Genomic DNA, 15,775 nt, shown 5'->3' with positions numbered 1-15,775 from the left:
CGAAAATTTGTCATTTTGGCGTCCATTTTGAAAAAAAAAGATGGCGGAAATTGTCGGATCAAATTGTTACTACAATTTCACCACCCCTGAAAACCTCTAGAAAACAATATTCAACGACAAAACAGCAAATAAATGGCTTGGTTGCTATGTGATTTTGTTTTGAAACATACCAAATCTTTAACTTGATTTTTCTCAAAACTTACTTTGGTGAGTTGGGTGGCTTTAAGCAGTCACAACTCAGTCAATTTTCGCCCGATTCAAACAAACTATACATCAAATTGAAGGTAATGAGTCGGAGAATGTGAAAATAACAATAACGCAATTTTCAAAATTTCCTCATTGCGACTCAGTATGCCATGGGGGGTCACATATAATAATGTAATCTGATTGTATATAAACTGACTGACATTCAATTGTTTCTGTTTTGACTATAATTTCAAATCAGTTATGTCCAGCAAAATATGACATGAGTCTCAACTGAATGTCAATTTCTAGCGTCTGGTTATTCCAGTCTGTTGCGCATGCTCTCCAGATAAGATATGGCGTCACAGTTTCACAGGAGTTGTGGAATATGTCTAGCCTTGTTCTTTCTGGTGACTTGTTAATACAAATGATGTTGAAACGCACTATGGTACACGATTCGTGTACCAATGGTAAAATGTTTATTTGTCTTAAATATTGGATATCAGAAGCCTGCCTTTTGCCGGTAAGATCACAACATCAATGTTGATTTGAATTGACAAATAATTTGCGTTTTAAACATGTAAGACTTTGGCTGATATTGAGTTAGAGACTTAGCTACTTTAAGCCAAGTTTCTTTATGACATTTGACCAGCAACTTTTTCAAAGTGGTCTTAAATGTTGAAAATTTATAACATGAAGTGTTTATTAAGGGCATGTTCAAGAGTTGACATAACTCAGTGACAGTGCTAAACCATGACTGTCCAACTTTGGAAAGTTCTTTACTAGTTGCGAGAGCATGAGCTAATAATGAATCTGTAGATGAGCTCTCAAGGTAATGCTAAAAACACAGGAGAGACTTAACTATTTCTAAATACATTAGGGATCGACCTAATTTGGCCAGAACTGGAAAATTTAAACTCTTTTTGTGTACCCGTTAAAGAAATTTACAAAATTTAACATGAAGCTTATCAGGTTCTATATATATCTTTTCTAAAGAGAAATCTTCTTTGAATTTAGGACTAAGCAGGGGCGGATCCAGAGGGGGGGTTTGGGGGGTCGACCCCCCCCCCCCCCCGTACTCAGTTACATATTTTTGTTTTGTTTGTAAATCAACAATTTTTATGAGAAAAGTTTCTCAGCTTTATCGTCAGATGTGGGACAGGATGGCGAGATAATGATATAGACATTATGTGATATCACAATTAATGCTTTGCATCCATGAAATTGAATCACAATGTCATTGTATTAATTCATATTAAAAATTGACGTCAAACGAGGTGTTGAATTTCTCTGTTTAAAAAGCTGAATGTGTATGTATATACGCCAAAAAAACCGATAGAGACCATGCGGGAGGGGGGGGGGGAGATACATTGTCTCAGGAACCTGGCAAACCCCCTCCTGCAAAAATTCCTGGGCTCGCCCCTGCTAAGTGTATTAAAAGCTCCCCATATTTCACTGCCATACAATATTATGGGTTTAATAGTATATGATTAAATATATATGCAAACTTGTTTTACTGAAAGACACCAGTCTTTGCAAAAGTCATCTAATTTATTAAGTTTTGTTGCTCAACTCGGATGAAATTGTTTGGACCCTTTGATCCTGCACGTTTTTCTTATTAAATTTCTGCATGTAAGTCGGATTTCCTAAGTTGGACCTTCACACAACTCGGATAAAAATGTTTGGTCCATTTGATCTAATACCGGCTTCTTTCCTTCGCCTAAGTTGGATCAGCAGTATGTTCACAACATGCTGTTAAAAATATGTGCTGGCTGACGCCATATAAGACAAAATGAAATTCGAAGTTTTTAAAAAATTTGATTGTAATTGGGCTAGGCAAAGCAATAATTGACTGAAGCTCCTCAGCTTTTGAACGATTCTAATTTTTCCCCACCCCAGCTTACCTAAATTTTGTTTCGTCTTATATGGCCTAGCCACGTAAATCCGTACGCCAACCCACATCTAGACCTTAATGTTTAGCAGAAGGGGACGGGTTTTTAACAGCATGTTGTGTTGCACATACTGACTCTAGTGAGGTAAGCAAGGTCTTATTTTCTCACTAAAATATATGTTTATATCCAAAAAATCTTGGAAATTTAAAATATATCTTTTATCCCAAAGATCTCAGCCCCTTTTGATAGTCTGTCTGTCCGTCCCACTTTTTTGGACACAATAACTCTCTTTCTAATTGTGCTAGAATGTTCAAACTTGGTGTAGGTGTTTATTAGGCCAATACTTTGATGGAGTTCAAAGATAAGCATTTTCCGCTAAGGGTAAGCAGAGATAAGCAATTTGATTGGTTGATGCTTTGTGACACGATAACTTTAGTTCTAATTAAGTGAGAGTGATGAAACTTGGTGTATATTTTCATTACATCAATACCTTGACTAAGTTCGCTAATGAGCATTTTATGCTCAGGGTAAGCAGAGCGATAAGCAATTTGATTGGCCAAAATTTTGGAACACAATAACTCTCCTTCTAATTGAGCTAGAATGTTCAAACTTGGTGTAGGTGTTTATTGGATCAATGCCTTGATGGAGTTTGAAGATGAGCATTTTCTGCTTAGGGAAAGCAGAGATAAGCAATTTGATTGGTTGATGCTTTGGGACACAATAACTTTAGTTCTAATTAGGTGAGAGTGAGGACACTTGGTGTATAGCTTTATTACATCAATACCTTGACTAAGTTCGATAATGAACATTTTCTGCTGAGGGTAAGCAGATCGATAAGCAATTTGATTGGTCGAGACTTTGGAACACAATAACTCTCCTTCTTATTGAGATAGAGTGTTTAAACTTGGTGTAGGCATTCATTAGGTGAATCCCTTGATGGAGTTCGATGATGAACATTGTCTGCTTACGGTAGGCAGAGATGAGCAATTTGATTGGTTGATGCTTTAGGGGCACGATAACTTGGGTTATAATGAAGTGAGAGCGATAAATTCATTATATCATTACCTTTGTGCGAATTTTCTGCCTGGTCTAAGCAGCGATGAGCAATTTGATTGGTCAAGACGTTGGAACATTAAAACTCTGCTTTTACTTGAGGTAGAATTTTTAAGTCTGATGTTCATTAGGTGAATGTCTTCACTGATTTCAATGATTAACATTTCAAGCTAAAGCTAAACAGAGCTAATCAATTTCATTGGTCGATGCTTTGAGACAAGATAATCTTGATTCTATCTGATAGAGAGTGACGAAACTTAGTGTGTAGTTTGATTGCTCGATACTTTTGAAAAAAATAAATGTGCGATTAATTAATATGTGTCATCTATTTATTGGGATTTCGGGTGGGGACATCAGCCTCACTGTTGGCTTGTTTTTTTAGCTTACTCTCTCTTGCAAAATGTGGGCGTATCTTGCCTGGCAACCACCGTTCTTTATAATTTGATGGTTTACAACAAGATAAATGTCAATGTATTTAGTGTCATATATTTATTGTGACCCGGAAGCAAAACTGTAACATATTTCTTTATGTCACCAACACAAAAAAGCTGGCTGTGGGTTGTGTTGTGTTGTTTTAGAATCTAGATATTAATATACATATATTTCATTTCTTGTTTTATTTTGATTCTTATTGATTTTTTTATTAAATTTTTGTGAACCTTAGAGACAGTGGCTATAACACTGAGCAACCTGAAGAGGGGGTGGGGTCTCTCCCTAAGAAACTTTATGTGTACTTTTATTTAACTTTCAGATACAATCACCAAAATGATGTCATTGTTTATCAACTGCTAGGAATGAGCAACAGGGGTGGAAGAGGGGGACGAGGCCAAGGGGGTCGAGGGGGAAGGCAAAACCCTTCATTCCACCAAAGAGATCAAAATCGTTCAGATTCGTCCAAAAAACAGACAAATACAGAAAGTAGAGGTAATGCTAAAAGTAACAGAGGTCAAGCACCAAGAAGGGGCCAGGCTCATGACAATAGAGGTTATCATCATGGCAATAGAAGTGAAACACATGTCAGCCAAGATTATAAGGAATTAAATACTAGAGACAAGCAACCTAGTTATCAAGATCGGAGAAGAGATGACCGACATGACAGCCAAAGATCGATCAGTAGAGAAAGATTTGAAGATTCAAGAAGAGGTACACGACCTAGTGCTCATGGCAGAGATACTGAAGATTACAAACATGACAACAGAGGTTATAATAGAAATGAAAGACGATTATACAGCCCTGAACGTCATGATGGTAGAGAAAGGAGACGATTCAGTCCCGATAGAAGACGTGATGATAGAGTTCGATACAGTCCTGAGAGAAGTCATGATGAGCAGAGTCGATACACACCTGAGTATCGGGATGGTAGACATCACAGTCCCATGCACCGGGATGGTAGACATTACAGTCCAGAGCGTCGGGATAGTAGACATTACAGTCCAGAGCGTCGGGATAGTAGACATTACAGTTCAGAACACCGGGGTGGTAGACATTACAGTCCAGATCATCGAAATGGTGGACATTACAATCCAGATCGTCGAGATGGTAGGCATTACAGGTCTGAGTATCGGGATAGTAGGCACTATAGTCCAGATCGTCGGGATGCTCGATGTCATAGTCCATATAGTCAGAAAGGGCGACGCTACAGTCCAGAACGTTGTGCAGAAGAAGATAAACGAGAATCAACAATTGTTAATGTGTATATGAACCCGGAAAAGAAAAATACAGCTAACAATGAACAATATCAAGAAAGAAGGAGTTACATTTCAGTACCACCACCAGAAATTACACCTGGACCCCAGCTGAGTTATCTAGCTCCGTCTAGTAGGTATCCACCAGGACTGCCAGGTGGATTACTACCAACACCAGGAAATTATTTTCCTGCTAATTCCATCCCACAGATGGTCCATGCTCAACAATTCATGGTCCCCCCTCCTCCGCTAATGGGTACCATTGGAAATCCGGGATCATCCATGCCAAGCTTCAGCATACCATCTAATCAACCATTATCAAGTAATTACGATAGCTCTTCCAGATACAAAAGTCAGGTATGTCACTTTAGTTAAAGGTACATAAAATGAACATATAAAAGTAGCATGTACTTGAAACCTGTGTGATTAAATAGTCTACACTTTATACCAATTTCATACTGATCTGATTGAAATTTTTTGATACATAATAACGTTTATCTGTCACACGCTCTAATTGTTAGTGCAGGATGACCATGCCACACATAAACAATTACACAAATAAACACACAATATACACAGGCATTTCAAACCACGAACACATATATCAAATCAAGTGAATGGATCAGGTCGGGGGTCGGGCTAGCTGTAGGGCCTGAAAGCGTCTACTTTTTGATTTTTCGATTATAGTCATATCCGTGTTGATTTATGTGACGTCAATATCCATTCTTTACACTACATACACATGACCAGTTGGGTAATATTTTTTGACAGCACAGTTCAATTAACACTTAATGGATTCTATGCTACAAATAAAAATACACTGTTTAAAGCAGAAAAACTGTTTATTGCAGCACTTTTTTTACTAAAATTATTATAACTTTTAAAGGTGTGATTAGAAAATTTTAATCTAAAGTGAATCTGAAAATGGCACAGTATTTGAAATGTCCATTTATAGTATCAGTGATAAATGAAACTGCTAAACATTGAAAAAAATAATTGTTATTCTATTTAATTGTACTTTTATCACATTTTTATACGGCCACATTTTCATGTGGACGTATATTGTCGTCACCCCTGTCCGTCCGTCCACAATTTGTTTGTGGACACTCTACAGGTCACAATTTTTATCCGATTTTGATGAAACTTGAAATATAGGTCTAACTCCCAAAGATCTTGGTTTCTTTCGATATTGGCAGGTATCGGACCATAACTTCATGGATTATGGCCCCTGATTGTACAAAAAATCACGTTTTTAGCTTGTGGACATTCTAGTGGTCACAATTTTCATCTGATTTTGATGAAACTTGAAATGCATGTTTATAACCCAAAGATCTTGGTTCCATTCGATATTCGTGCATATGGCCCTTGATCACTTTGGAAAATGTTGTGGACGCTATAGAGGCTAAAGTTAATATCTGAGGCTAGAAAATTTATACACAGTGTTTAAGGTTATGTGACAAAGAAGTCTATTGGTCCTAATCACTTTGAAATATCTTGTAGATGCTCAGAGGGAAAAGTTTATACATAGTTAAATTTATACACAGTGTTTAAGGTCATGAGACAAAAGATCCTAGTCATTTTCAACAATTTCCAATAATTACTGCCATAGTTATGGTCTCAATCTCTTTGAAACATCTTGTGGATGCCCTAGAGGCTAAAGTTATGAGACGAACGATTCTAGTCATTTTCAACAATTTCCAATAATAACTGTCAGAGTTATGGCCCTTGATTCTATGGATGCTCTAGAGGCTAAAGTTAATATAATTTGTTCAAAGTCAAGAAACAATTGAAACAAACTCTAATGATTTCTGATAATTACTTAAACATACATTATGCAAGAGCTAAATCTGTCCATTGCAGGACTTTCTATAGGCCTAAAATATTATCTAAATTATTAATTAGAGTTAATTAGACATTAATTAACTTATCTAGACCATAATCAACTCTAGATGGCATCGCTAGCCTGCGATCTTAAGTGGATTGTGAGCGGATTTACTGCATAACTTTCCTTCTCGATTAAACGATTAAATGGATAATCGAGACTATGCTGTTTATCGTACTGACTTTAGTAATGATGACCGAGGCTAGGCAGAAATGTCATTCGCATAGTTCTCGGTTCATAGTGGATCAATTTGAATGAAATTTTCAGCAAATTGCCTTTACGTTATCTAGTTTTTAACTATTATAGTGAGAACTGCCAACTCGTTATCGAATCTCCCATAATGTATCTTTAATGGGTTATTACTTGTAATAAGATTTAATGTGTTGTAGCCTAAACATTCTTCTTACTGACAAAAGAAAAAAATATGCGACAAGCCTTGTTGACTGTTGGGTGACTTAGCTGCTCTGGGCATATGTTTCGTTGCCTGGCAACCTATCTTGATATTTGAGGTCATAACAAATTTTGACTAAACTTACCAGAATTTACTGGACGATATCATCTAAGGGGGTACAGTTTATCCATTTATGTGATTTGACACGGAATGACCCACTTTTGACTTTCAAAATGTGTGATTTATAGATACAAGTTGTCAAATATTCTTTATTTAATGTTCTTTATTTGTAATTTTCAAATACTTTTTTACTCCTTATGCCAAATTTTCTGGATCCATCCTGACATTAACATCCAACATTGGCTTATCTTGTATATCTTGTTTATGTTAGTAATATAGAAACGTTTATTAAAATACAGGAGTTTCTGATAATAGTTGTAGAATCTGGTGCATTATTCGCACTAACGTGGCGAAGAAGGCCATCAAATCTGGTTGTTTTATACTTCTTCAACTGCTTGCTGGATTTCAACCAAATTTGGTAATATTTTCGCCTACTTGTATCGACACAAACTAGGTCATTTCAGGACTAACATGTTCAATTTTATTTCAATAATTTGCTTGTGCGTAGGGGTCTTTAGCAGTGGGAGGAAACTGGAGGACCCGGAGAAAACCCACACGGTTGGACAAGCGACCCTACTCCTTGTCACGTACAACCACTCCAGTTGACTCAATGACAAACCTTATGATGCAGCGCGCACACGCTAACCATTAGGCCATCCACCCCCCTGCGATTTATGGCACTTCAGCAATTATGTTTTAATACTGAGATCAATATTTGTAATTTTACAGAACTCTGGTAAATACGGTAGAAGTAGACCTTCAAGCACATCAAGTAGCCAGAGTATGCCGAGTGATATGAGAGGCTCGAGACAAAATTTACTGGAAACCAAGGCCAGTACAGGAATGAGTAGTATGCCAAGCAACATGACAGGGTCCAGGAGTGACATCAGAGGAGGGGGTAGAGGAAGAGAAGGGAGTAATATGAGAGGGCGTGGAGAAGGGATATCGAGCAATAGTGGTAGAAGAAGGGGGAGAAGGGGTCAAAATAAACAGGATGGGGCTGATAACATCTCCAAATCCTCAAACCAGATGGTGGATAAACATCCAAAGACGGGGAAAAATCCAACATTACTTTTCATGGTTTTCAAAAACAAAAATGATGACTCGTTTGACTACACCAGTTGTCTTAGTAAAAGAACTGAAAAATTAAAAAGCCTAGACTATATGATTGAATCATTCAAAACCGTAGGTAATGATAGAATTCTTCTAGTAAGTTTCCCATCTAAATCGGCCTCGACTAAAGTGATTAAACTGTTTCGCAAAACGAACGCCTCCTCTGATATTGAAATACTCTGTTTTATGAGACAAAATTTGCCAGACTATTTATCAGAGCTAAAGTCAGTTGACACTGAGTCTAAAAAGATCCCAGAAGAAAAACAAGTGCAACCACAACAGGAAACGCGCAAGGCGAAGAAGAAAAAGCGAGCAGGTGATAGCGAGGCCAAGCAGGTAAAACAACGTGAAACAAATGTCTATGTAACACTGTATGATACAGTTAAATTTGAAGATATGGAAGGATTCTTGAAGACAAGAATGGGATGTGGTTCTGTTTACCCATTCAAATTAATAGCTTCAAAGATTGACGATAAAGGCACCAAAACAGAAGTCATTATCCAATTTCCTAGTGAGGCAATGGCATTGAGTGCTATGAACAGTATTGGAGACAGCAATGTGGACAGCCCAACACAAATTTCTTGCTCTATGACCCCAAGTAGTGATGCATCCGATACAAAAGAGGTCCGCTTATCGAAATTATTGGCAGATATACAAACCCGTTCAGATTACAAACTTAAGGATCATAGTGTCAAAATCCAAGCAGCACTAGAAGATATTAGCCAGGTTGTTATTAAACAAAATATATCAGTTGCAGAATACCAGAGGAGAATGGAAGAAAAGTCAGCCCTCGAATCAAAACTTACTGAACTCAGATCACAAGAAACAGAATTTTGCAGTTTTTTGACGAGAGTCAAAACCAAGCTATCCGAATCTGTCATGAGTGATGACTTCGACACGATTTTAACCAATCATAGTAAATCTTTTGGAATAGAAAGTCGTAGATTAGATTCAGCTTTACCTATATATGCCAGACGAGCTGACATTGTGGAATGTGTAAAAAACAACCAAGTCACAATTATTCGTGGAGAGACTGGGTCTGGAAAAAGCACACAGATGGTCCAGTATCTTTATGAAAATTTAAGCAGCGATAAGATCATTGTGTGTACTCAGCCACGAAAAGTAGCTTGCATAAGCCTAGCAAGCAGAGTTGCAGAAGAACTGTTAATCCCTCTTGGTCAAGGTGTTGGGTATAAAACTGGAATGAAATACAAAACCTCTGATAAAACGAAGATAGTTTTTATGACTGACCATTCCTTGCTCAATGAGTGTCTTAAAGATCCTTTGTTGAAGAAATATTCATGTGTTATTATTGATGAAGCCCATGAAAGAAGTATCTATACCGATCTGTTGCTTGGGATTGTAAAGAAATGCCTTCCACAGAGAAATGACCTCAGAGTGATTATATCCTCAGCCACCATAGATATTAAAGTCTTTTCAGATTATTTTAAAGGATCCCAATCGATGCAGATAGCTGGACGAACTTTCCCTGTGGAAGAAGTTTGGTTGTCAGATGAAGAACATGCTAAGTTAGATAGTTACATGGATGGGGCTGTTAAATTAGCTGCAAAGATTCACAAAGAAAAACACGAAGGAGATATTTTGATTTTTATGACAACTCCATTAGAAACGGAAAAATGCAAAGAATCACTGGAGAAAATTCTGGGACTCACAAATGATTACATATGTTTGCCTTTACATGGACAACTCCATGCAGACGAACAACAAGCTGTCTTCAAAAGTCTTGCAAAAGGAATAAGAAAGATCGTCTTCGCTACAAATACGGCTGAAACTTCTATAACCATTCCTGGTGTGAAATTTGTGATTGATACAGGCTTGGCTAAGGAGATGAACTTTGACGCCAAAAGGGGCATTAACACATTGAGCGTGGAAACCATTAGCAAAAGTTCAGCTGAACAAAGAAAAGGCCGTGCAGGTAGAACAGCCGCAGGAACATGCTACCGACTTTATAGCCAGAAGAGTTATCAGGATATGAAATCATCAAACATACCAGAAATATTACGAGTTCATCTTGGTCAGGTTTTGTTGAAGTTATTGGAACTTAATGTTAATCCGAACGAATGTGACTTTGTGGAGTCACCAAATCCGGAAGCCATGGCGTCTGCTTTACGAAATTTGGAGGAACTCAAAGCTATGGATGAATATAAAATTACAGAGCAAGGGAAATGGCTGGCTAAAATTCCATTTGAACCACAATTAGGCACTATTGTGAAGTTAGGTTTTGATAATGGACTAATTTATGATGCTTTGGTCCTAACCACACTGATAAGTTCTGGAAGTTACATCTTTTATCGAGGAGGATCTGACGCAGATAAAGATAATTTGGATCTACTGAAAACCAAATTCTGTGATTCCAGGGGTGACTGTCTCACGTTTTTGAACGTGTACAAGGAATGGATAAATCAACCAGAAAACAAGAAAAGTAAATGGTGCTTCGATAATGGAATCAATAACAAAGCAATTCGAGGAGCAAGAGAAACCATAACAGAAATAATGTCAGTCCTAAAGAAAGAGCTTAACATTGAAGTCAAACGAGAATTTTCAAATGATGAAGAAGCTCTAGAGATTCTTCAGAAAATAATTACTTTGTCCTTCAGAAATAACATAAGTCACTATATCGGCCACAAAAACGCTGGATATTTTGTCCCTACACTTAACCAACAAGTTTATCTCCATCCTTCTTCAGTTCTGAAGACCCTGAATAATACTAGTGAATGGGTCGTTTACACCAATATTCTTCAAACATCCAAATATTTTATTACCACAGTAACTCCAGTGAAAGAGGAGTGGATTTTAGAAATAGCGAAGGAGAATAAACTCTTCGATATTGATGAAGCAAAAAAGAAGAAAATTTCTAACATCCATACAGAGTGTTTCGGACCAACTTCATTCTCTTTCTTTGTAGGACCGAGATATACCAAATTACGAAAGTATGAATCGATTTTAACAGAGAAATGTTCATCCATTGTTATGCTAGAAGCCGACCGAGATCGTGGCGAGATTAGGGTATTTTCTTCCAAGTTTACGTTGGATGCCAAAGCAGCCTTGGCACAGTGGGTAAATGAAGCAAGGAATGCCATGGTGAGCCGTTCCACAGAATACAGATTGGGGACGAAAGAAAGTAGATCCGGAGGCGTTAGGATAGTGTTAGGTTCAGGTGGTGAGGGAAAATTAATACTTATGCAAAACGAATACCGAACAGTGTTTATTACTAAGCCAAATTCTAAAACGACATCAAAAGAAAGAATTATTGAGAAATTTTCAAAATTCGGAGATATAGCCGATTGTTGGGAAGAGAAACGCTCGAATCAAAGATGGGGAAGGGTTACCTTCACATCTGGAATTGCTGCTATTGCTGCAGTGGAAGGAACTAAAACTGATTTCGATGAAGTAGCTATCCCAGAATTTAAGTTATCAGAAAACCCTGATGGTTTGTTTAAGACCAGATTAATTTGGTCAAGACGTCCTTCAAAAGGAATGGCCTTTGTAGATGTTGAACTGTTATGCCTTGCTCAAGCAGTTAGTTTAGGAAGGATCAATGTTCTGGGTGAACTAGCCTCGGTAAGCTTAGATGCCAAATCTGCTACTAGTTTGTGTGTGCGTAAGATACCACTTACTGCTACGGAGACTGATGTTCGTAACAGTGTGTATGAAGCCATGGGTTACATTACAGAAGAAGATAGACAAAATGTACATAGAGTAACGGTTGTCAGAGAAAAAGCGTTCACGTCTACTCCACACATTTTGGAATCTATTAGAGCAGAAATAGAAAATAGAATAGTACAAGTCATCGGTTCCAAAGAATTTACGGTCGATATTATGAAGCCAAGAAAAGATGGAGATACCATTTACAAAGCCCATGTTAAATTCAGCAGACCTGATCATGGGAAGTTGGCGTGCACAAGACTGAATGGCATTTTGAATATTGGGGGCCAAATTGTCGAGATGACTCCAGACATATCCTCGTATATGAACGTTTCTAGGCATGTTTACGATCTCATGAAAGGAGCGGTGGAGGAAACAATACAGGCCATGAATTTCTTAGAATTTAAACACCATGTTAGGCTATTAGATAACGATCGTGTAATTATTAACTTATACTCTACAAAACCAGACGACCTGGCACGTGTGAAGTCTGTACTAGAGGGTATACTTAAAGGAGAAGTCATCGAATGTTGGCGAAATGAAAATTATCGACATCTATTCTTAAAATCGGGGAGGAAATTTATTCGTGATGTACAGGAGAGAACGTCCACGTATATTCAGGTCGACGAAAGGCAATATACCATCAGCATTTACGGAACAGCAGCTAATTTTACATCAGCTCAAACTGAATTTCAGAATCATCTAAATGAAATCCTTATGGGCACGGGTAAAGAAATCGACCTTAGAGCTCCAGGTCAGCCTAATGGACTAATGAAGAACTTAATAAAGGAATATGGTATGAATTTGGAAAAATTGGTGGATGAATGCAACTTGAAGTCAGCTTTATTGGATCACAAAAGACAGATGGTGAAGTTGATTGGTGATCCACAAAATATTGACCAAGCTATTTCGGTGATATTGATGATGAGTAAGAATCTGACAAAGAACCAAAAACAGACCTCGACAGTCGAGGAGGATTTCCCAGAATGCTGTGCCTGTTTGTGTCCTATAGAAGACACTAGCCAACTCTACAGACTAGAATATTGTGGCCACGCTTATTGCTTTGATTGTCTTGGGCGACAAATAACAGTTGCTATTCAGAGTAAGGACCTACCAATTTTATGTGGGGAAGAGGAATGTCAAAAGCCATTGGTTTGGAATGACTTTGTCAACAGCTTTAAAAAAGCCCAAGTAAACCCACAGGCCTTAGTGGGATCTGCAGTTACAAGATTCATGATGAATGATAAACATGATGCTTACCGTCATTGTTTGACACCTGATTGCCCAATGATTTACCGGGTAACAAGTGAGGGTAATGTGTTTTCTTGTTACGAATGTGGTATACGAATTTGCACAACCTGTCACGTAGAGTACCATGATGGACTGTCTTGTCAGCAATACAAGGCAAATGTAATGGACAAACTACAAGTTGAGATATATTTAAAGGAGTATGGTAACACTACCAAACATTGCCCTGGGTGTAAGATCCTTATTGAGAAGAACTATGGCTGTAATCATATGGTGTGCTCAGCTTGTAAGATATCATTTTGTTGGTTATGTTCCGCCAGCTTTGCATCATCAGGGTTGTGTTATGATCATCTAAATAAAGTTCACGGTGGTATAATGACTGAAGATGATTTACTTTATGATTAACGTCTTTGATCCTTTCTACTAATTATTCTAATGGATATAAAACAATAATTAGATATATTATATATTGCCTATTGACAAATCCGCTATGCACATGATTACTTTATATAAAAGCACTAGGTTGCACTTTTGAAACTAACATATTTCATGTGATTCAAATGTCTATTTATTTATAAAAACCTCCCGAATAACTGAAAATTAAACTGGTTTGGCCTAATGACTATTACGTAACTCTTATTGAATTAATTTGTTGTAATTTAGATATTATCCTCTTTTATCTATCAAAGGAATATATCCTTGTTTATTAATGGTTTAATTCAAAATCAATTAGTATAATAGGTCTAATTAAAACCATTAAAGTTAAAATCCATTAGAATGATAAAGATAATTAAATTGTGGAGGGTATTTTGCTTTAATTGGTATTGAATTATACTTTATTACTATATATTTACCCGGTGTTAAAGATTCATTGTGTAAAAGCTAAATTTGCATATTACATGTCTTTGTTTTGTTTGCTTCATATACATTATTAATTAGGCGTTTTTTTATATTTTATTTTATTAAATATTTAACAATCATTGAGTACCCTTTTGCCGTGGAAATTTTGATATTTTCCGCAAAATGCAAATGACGTACAGAAACATTCCGTTTACAGAATAACTTGTTCCAGAGTGAAAAAAAAGTTGAAAATTAAAACCTAATGTGATCGTATATTGTCGTCACCCCATCCATTGGTCCCTCTGTCTATTGCTCACACTTACATGTGGAATCATAGAGGCTAAAGGTAATATCCAATTGACTTTAGATTTATCCAAATGTTTAAGGTCATGAGACAAAGAAGCGTATTGATTTTCAACGATTTCTAATAATTATTGCCAGAGTTATGGCTTTTGATCACTTTGGAAAAATCTTGTTGGCGCTCTAGAGATTAAAGTTATCGTCTGAGTGACTTGAAATTTATATACAGTATTTATGTTATGAGACGAAGAAGCCCTTTGATTATCAATTTGAACAACTAAATTTATTATATTACATGTTTTGTATAACAGCATTTGAAAGAAGTAGGAGCCAACAAACAAATTCTACAGATTTCAGATAATTGAATTGCTACACTTTGTCAGTTGTTAGTGTCTTGTAAATGTTTCTATTACCAACAAAAGAAAAAAAAAACGAGACAACATTGTGGGCTGATTGGACGACGTAGCTGGTGTGGGCGTATGTTTCACGACATGGAAACCTAGATATATGGAATGTTAAAATATTTTATTGTATGACAGATAAGAGTTTAATATTCGTCAAGAGGAGCACTGGGGTTAATTAGTATTCATGTTAGAAAAAAAGCCATATTATTATTCATATGTCTTATCTGTGACTTCAAAACTGCCGAATAATACAGGTAAATTGTAGTGCAGTATAGGATTTGAAAAAACATATTTTTTTGCTCATTACTTTTAATTTATTGGATTAATAAAAGATTTTGTTCCGTTTATAAGAATCTCTGTAATGTTTACCCCTACGTCATAGCAAAAGGTGGCAAAGAGAAATAGTCGTATCCGGCAGTCATTATGCAACTCAATTTTATTGTAATAAATAATGCATCACAAATCCAACCTGATGTTCTGGGCACCGAATGTATAAACTGCACGTATGTACCAGACGTCAAAATTAAATGGGGGTTTAACGTCAGTGTGTTATGAATGAATTTTTTCCCGAACAGTGGCACTCTTATATCGAATTCCAACTGCCAAGGGATCTTTTACATGCACACCAATGTGTACACAGGACCCCGTTTTTTCGCACAATCCGAACGACTATACGCTGTTCTTTGCCAGGACCCCGCCCTGCACTACTGACAAGGTGGAACTAGGCCGGAAAATTCCGGGATCGAACACGGGACTTCCAGGTTAGTGAGCCAACATCTCACTCACTGAGCCATCGCTGTTCCAGGGGTTTTAACCATGAACATCTATGATGTAACGTCCTATTTTTTTGTACCCGGAGGGAAAATGAAGACGGACATAATATATGTCATGCAGTGTTATAAATGATAAGCAGGCCCGTAACTAGTGGGGGTGGGGGCGCAAAGCTAGGGTGTCAAATTAAAAATGGCGGTCAGATTTAGCGAGAAAATATAAAAATA

At 37.1% G+C, this 15,775-nt stretch overlaps 1 protein-coding gene across 1 annotated transcript; it reads left to right on the top strand.

Annotated features, from left to right (window-relative positions):
* Positions 1 to 3,965: 3,965 nt before the first annotated feature.
* On the top strand, positions 3,966 to 14,875 carry LOC126823214 (uncharacterized). Its single transcript, XM_050551872.2, has 2 exons — positions 3,966 to 5,170; positions 7,936 to 14,875. The coding sequence occupies exons 1-2, from the start codon at positions 4,505 to 4,507 to the stop codon at positions 13,636 to 13,638; spliced, it is 6,369 nt and encodes a 2,122-aa protein (XP_050407829.2). The 5' UTR covers positions 3,966 to 4,504; the 3' UTR covers positions 13,639 to 14,875.
* Positions 14,876 to 15,775: the final 900 nt, after the last annotated feature.

This window comes from Patella vulgata, chromosome 6 (assembly GCF_932274485.2).
Source record: "Patella vulgata chromosome 6, xgPatVulg1.2, whole genome shotgun sequence".
Classification (NCBI taxonomy): Eukaryota; Metazoa; Mollusca; class Gastropoda; family Patellidae; genus Patella; species Patella vulgata.
Note: the sequence above shows the minus strand (reverse complement) of the source record. Positions and strands in the feature narration are given on the sequence as shown.